Below are 6501 nucleotides of genomic sequence, written 5' to 3'. Positions count from 1 at the left end.
ATCCTTTATATAATTTTATATGTCATTTCATTAAAATATGTCATCACACAACTATTAGAAGGTGACTAACCATCCATTAGTTCATGAGTACATGTCAAGCACGTGTACAATATCCAACCTTTTCAAAGATTTAGCCCAACCATGAAGATTGCCTGATGCAAAAATCCAACCGATCCATTCCCTTTCACCCGCAATTTGGAGGGTTCAATTTAAATTGATTGTTTATGCATGCCATGTGTACAATTTCTTAGTGCTTTCCTATCATCCATCAAACTCCTCCAGAGTATCAAAGTTCTTGTCGAGTAAGAATTGGCTGTGTATTTTTTTGGGGTACTTGCAGATTTACATGGATTTTTAATTCTAAGAGTGGGGAATATGGTTCACTAATCTTGACCATTCATCTATTGCATCGAATCATAGATGAGCCGACCATTCCACAGTGATCATCCAAATTAAAAGATTTTAGCCACAAACCTTATAATCTTCAGTTAATTAAATTAGGAACTGTGGGCCACAAATCACAAAGGGAGCAATCTATGTAGGCTGTGATGCCAAACCAATGGTTAGTTTGATTACCAAACCAAAGGCCCACTTTCCAACTTTACAAATCTAAAAATGATGCCCTAGCTTTTACTTGAGATGGGGTTCTCCAGGTTGAGAAATGATGTTCCACTCTACACAAAACATTCACTTTTCTAGCCACTTATAATATTATTACAGCATGATGGAAGTGATTTTCTAGCACAACACAGGTAGAACCAAACATGATGTATGGTCCAACACAATGAATCGTTCTATGTTCATCTTTCAAACCATTGCTCAGATTGGTTTTATCATCCAATCAAAGTGACTATTAAACAGATGGCCAGTCAAAGGTGGGCACCGCATAGGATATAATAAGACCTTTTTTGGTATAACAAATATGAATCATCTAAATTCCAGCCATTGATTGAATGGTTAGCATCATCGATCAAAGTGATTTCTTTTAGACAGATCAGGTAGACCTCACATGACAGACAATGCTGGTCATTCATTAGTTTTTCCATTTAATTTCTAGCCATTGACTAGGTGGTTAGGACCAGATCATGGGATTGTTTGGAGCCATATGCAGTAGTGACAGGCCTTCTGGGATGGACGATCCAGATCAACTGTCTGATTTTTTTCCAAGTATAATTAATATGGACTGTCCATTTTCCTTCCAATTGATTTAATTGTTAGGTTCATTTGATCCGAGTGACTTTTAAGAATGGCAGGCAATTAAATGTGCATTACTGATGTTCCTTAACATTTGACTCAAACTTTGCTTACGCAGTTATTATGGACATTCATTTTCATATTCATTTGTTAGGATTGTCCAATCATAGTAATATTAAAATGGAATACATTATCGAATATAAACGAAACATTCTGCTCTAATATCATATCAAATAACTACTTCTCTAAAAGTTAAAGTTATTAGAAGATGATGTATCAATACATATGAAGAGACTTTGAGAAGCAAGCTACATTGAAAGGGTCCTCAGCATAGTACACAATGCCACAATAATCAATTTTGGTTGTGGACTATCCTAACCAGCGATAGGATGTTTCGAGTCACTCCGATTAAAAGTAATTTATGATAGAAACTTCCAATCGAAAATTCAATAATGGATGGATCGAAGAAATACTTAAACATTTTTTAATAAGGTCAACTGAGAAAAACCATCCTTTGCATTGATCAACAGTTCTGATTGTCTAATACAAGTAATTATTTAAAGTCATGGTCAACTAAAGGTGAGGATGACATAAAAGGGAAACAATGTGACTCACCATCTTACAAACGTCCCTTCCAAGAAACCCTGGTGTGACCCAAACAGAATTTCTCTAGGATTCCCCTCCAATGAGCTCAACCAATTATTTCCAGGAAACTCACACCAATCTCAAAAGTTCCCACATGTTGCACAAAGCCAGCCCACCAACCAAATAGCTAATTGAAATAAATAAACAGGTAGATAGCAAGTTGATCTCCAACCCCTGAAATGAAATCCTATTCTGCCAGTGGGGCTGCGGGGATTACTGTAAGACCCACATCATGAGGTAGGCCACCCAACGGATAACCTATGGATGGTCCTCATTTTCCCAAAAGATAATTTTTTTTAAAAGGCAACCATTCTATGGTTTTTTGCAGTCCATGGATCAAACGGTTGGGATCATGTGTGGAAGCTCCTAATTGCCATCTATTCTAGGTGGGACCTTCTTATTGCACCGCTCTGATCATCCATAAGCTTGGCCCAGCAATTGGGCTGTGAATTGACTTTGGTAGTCCGCAGACCTAAGATGGACCCCAAATGGAATAATTGGTTTTTCTTATGGGTTCCTTTTCATCCTTTCTTCCCTATCATTTTCATGATGTTAAAGTAAAAAGAAGGGAAGAATACATTGGGAAGACTAAAGTGGGTTCCATAAGAGCTGGAAAACACTTTAGTATGGATGCTAGAATCAGACCTACTTCTTCAACATTTGCATTATTAGAGGAAGACGAAAGTAGTTGATTTTTTATTATTATTATTATTATTATTATTATTATTATTATTATTGTTATTTTAGTGGTAGTAGTAAACCCTCTTTTCATGTGTTCCATTTTTAATCTTTGCTATGGGTGTCTCTTTCACACACACACCGACACTCACCCTTTAAGGCTGCAACTTGGGTTTTAGTCAACCTAACACCATTCGCATCATTTTTTATTCAATGCTGTGTGGGGCCAATTTTGTCGTGTGTATGCAATTCAATCCATACATTAAGTGCGATCTACTGTGATGATAGGATGCGGAAAAAATCAAGCTTATTTAATTATCATTTGGGCCACATTATAGAAAATAATAAATAACCACCCAAAAACCTCCAAATCAAAGCATTACAAAAGATGGTTGGATTGGATTAAACTTTTTTGGGGCAACCCACTTTAATGATTGGGTGACTCTTTTGGACGGGTTGGATTCTATAAATACATTACACTGGGCCCCACGCAGAAGCTAATTTGGCAAAAGATGGGGAGGATTGGAGAAATTTTCACTATACTATATAATCTAGTAATCAACCTCCAAAATTTAAATCTACTGTGCAACCATTGACTACAGAATTGTCTATTAATGTCTCTAAAATTCAAATCTACTTTACAGTCATTGACTCTATGCATTCTATTCACATGCATTTCCACAGGACTCATAGAAATGTCTTTATTTCAAAAAAGAAAAGGGACCCTCTTCAAACCTCTCTCTCTCTCTCTCTCTCTCTCTCTCTCTCTCTATGATTTGCAGATCTGTTTTGTGTACTATATTGGTCACAACCGATACTGGGTCATATCAGCCTGTATCGCCCATGCATCTGGATGTTTCAGGCTGATACAGCCCATGGGTGATACCGGTACGCATCGGCCGTTGCATACCAGTTTTGGATAATATGTCCAACCAAGACACACGCAACCCCACACACCACGCACACATCCACGAACAAGCACACGTGCTCACGCGCAGATGCACATGGAACTGGCACATGGCACCTAGACCCACACATACACAATGTAAACAAAACCTTTGATTCCACTCTCCTTTCTCAACACTTGATTAAAATAAGAATAGTCAATGAGAGAGAGAGAGAGAGAGAGAGAGAGAGAGAGAGAGAGAGAGATTGAAAATATAGTCCATGATCCAAGCAAAGAGAGAGAGAGAGAGAGAGAGAGAGAGAGAGAGAGAGAGTCCATGATCCCAGCAATAAGAGAGAGAGATTGAAAACATGTAGTCCATGATCCAAGCAAAGAGAGAGAGAGAGAGAGAGAGAGAGAGAGAGAACATATAGTCCATGATACAAGCAATGCCAGATGAAATAATAAGGGCTGAATCACCACATTTGAGTAATCTATCAATCCATCTACCAAATTCAATTTTACTTTACACTCACTGACTTAAATGTATATATCACACCCCTACTAAAAAAAACTCTAAAAATTCGATATTTATATTTTGAAAACAGAACTAAATTCACTTGAACTATGATTCGAACTGGATCGGAAGAACTGCATTTCTCGATCCTCTGATGTGTCCAAACGAGAAGAACGAACGTCGAATTCTACTACTGTTACTACTGCTACCTTCACCGCTACTAACCTCATGAAGTTGTGGATTCTGCTGCAGAATCTCTTGAACAGACAAGTAGAGCTGCCTATCATCTGAAGAATCCATGGAGAAAGACCTCCTAATGGGCTGTACTGAGAATCGATCATCCTTCACTCTCACATCAATACATTCGTCTCCCATGCTCGAGACATGATGCAATTTCCTCTGTTTTTTGAGCAGAGTCCTCTGTTCTAACTTCCTTGGGGATGGACTGCGTCTGGCGGTAGCCGTAGATTGAACTGCAATCTCTTCATCTACACTTCTTGGGGCTGGATAAGAACCATCTCCACTCAATTCTATGACTATATCCTGTCCAACATCGATAGCATTGTTTGCCATTTGATTGGGATATTGATGTGGGCTATTGGCCATGAACCGATCTGTCGAGAAACGACCGGCGGCACTAGAGATGCTTGATCTGCAAAGCGGGCAATTGGCATTAGTCTGGAGCCATGTATCGATGCAATCGATGTGGAAGGCATGTGTGCAATTGGGCAAGAGCCGTAGCCTCTCATTGTCTTGAAACTCACTCAAACAAACTGCACACTCATGGCTGTTGTTCTTCTCATTGTCATCTCCAATTCCTATTACACCTCCTGCTAATTTGTACTGGAAGATTGGGATGGCACGGATCATGGACTCATCTAGGCCACGATTCTCTACCGCGGGGGCATAGACGATGAATGGATCGTTGCGACTCTGCGTCCTCGTGAAACGTCTGAGGACATTGAATCTGTTCCAATTCAAGCAGCACTTGATGACGAAGACATAGTAGCATAGAAGTAGGAAAGCTGTGGTTACGATGCCGAGTATGGCAATGGCTAGGATTGGAAAACTGTTATCTGATGATGAAGAAGAAGATCGAGGGGCTAATGGCCTTGGGAGTCCGAAAGGAGGAGCAGGACCTCTGCCTCCAAACCGAGGATGGTAGCGTAATGGGGGTGTTGTAGCCATGAGAATAGATTAGACGGTTCTCATTAAGTGGGGAAAATCAGGAAAGAGATGAAAGATGCATTCAAATCAAGGAATTCAAAAATGCGAGTTGGGTTTTTTGGTATTGAGTAGAAAGAAAGCATAAGTGGAATGGATGAAGAAAGACAGAGAATTGGAGGAAAGAGATGGATGGTTTGCTAGGGAGATGAGATGGGTATGTTAAAATCTTGGATGAAAAGAGAACCCAAGTGCTGAAAATCAAGAATCAGAAAATAAGAGTGAGGTTTCCTAAGATGGGAAAGAGAATAAGTAGGTGTAATAAATGAAGAAAACCTTAGAAATTGGAGTAGAGATGAAATGGGATGTTTTAGAATCATGAATAGAAAGGAAAGCCATCTGTATTTAATGTAAAAATTGCAAGAAAAAGGATCTCAGAAATGTATTCTCTAGGACTTCAGAGAGAGAGAGAGAGAGAGAGAGAGAGAGAGAGAGAGAGGGCAAAGAATCCAAGATTGCTGAAGTTGGAGTCGTGGTCAGAAAGAGTCGAATTCAGAGGATCCAATTTCTCTCGTTTTTCTCGAGGAGCTGGTATTTTAATTATTTTTCGTAATATTTTTATGCGGAGATGGACTGGTTTGACCTGAACGGAGCGGATTGCCTGTTACCCTGATTTTGGGATCCACGGAGATATTCTTGACAAATCCATTCCGTCCATCTGTTTTGAAAGAACATAATAGAATAGGATTCTAAAAATCAGATAGTTCTGAAACTCAGGTGGGCCACACCAACAAACCAGTGGGAACAGAAATTTCCACCGTTGAAACCTTTCTGGAGCTGACCATGATGCTTATATGTCATCCAAACCGTTCATTGAATTATTACCAATTAGATAAACTCTCCACTCTTTCTTGTGGTATGGCCCACATGAGTTTTTGGATATGCCTGATTTTTAAAATCATGTCCTAGTGTGTTCTTTAAAAACAGATGGACGGATGGGATTGTCACCGACATCTCTGTGGGCCCACACAGCATCTGGCACAAAGATACCTATGGGTGCTGGTTCACAGCAATCCGCTTCTGGACTTGAAACCACCGTAGGGAAACGGATTGGCTACTCCCCCTGCCACCAGCCCTGTAGCTGATGGTCGTTGCTCTGTGGGCCCTACCATGATGTATGTGTTTCATCGATTCCGTTAATTCATTTTTAAAGATCATTTTAGTTCTTAATCCAAATAATTAGAGGTATATAAATCTCATGTGCTTCACACCACATGAAAACAATAGTGATTGTATATCCACCATTAAAATCATCCTAAAGCCCACTGTACTGTTTATTTGATATCCAATCTGTTGATTAGGTCATACAGGCCCAGATGAAGGGAAAAAACAAAAATCATCTTGATCCAAAGCTTTT

The 6501-nt window shown here is 39.4% G+C and overlaps 1 protein-coding gene across 1 annotated transcript; it reads right to left on the bottom strand.

The window, feature by feature from the left end:
* Positions 1–3825: 3825 nt before the first annotated feature.
* LOC131226202 (RING-H2 finger protein ATL16-like) lies at positions 3826–5569 on the bottom strand. Its single transcript, XM_058221967.1, has one exon. The coding sequence runs from the start codon at positions 5106–5108 to the stop codon at positions 4029–4031; it is 1080 nt and encodes a 359-aa protein (XP_058077950.1). The 5' UTR covers positions 5109–5569; the 3' UTR covers positions 3826–4028.
* Between the last annotated feature and the right edge of the window lie 932 nt (positions 5570–6501).

The sequence above is a fragment of the Magnolia sinica genome, chromosome 14 (genome assembly GCF_029962835.1).
Source record: "Magnolia sinica isolate HGM2019 chromosome 14, MsV1, whole genome shotgun sequence".
NCBI classification, from domain to species: domain Eukaryota; kingdom Viridiplantae; phylum Streptophyta; class Magnoliopsida; order Magnoliales; family Magnoliaceae; genus Magnolia; species Magnolia sinica.
The sequence above is the reverse complement of the archived record's forward strand: the minus strand, read 5'-3'. Positions and strand labels throughout refer to the sequence as shown.

Bases quoted from the DNA above. Each gene is read 5' to 3' on its own strand.
- LOC131226202 (XM_058221967.1), bottom strand. From the start codon at position 5,108: ATGGCTACAACACCCCCATTACGCTACCATCCTCGGTTTGGAGGCAGA.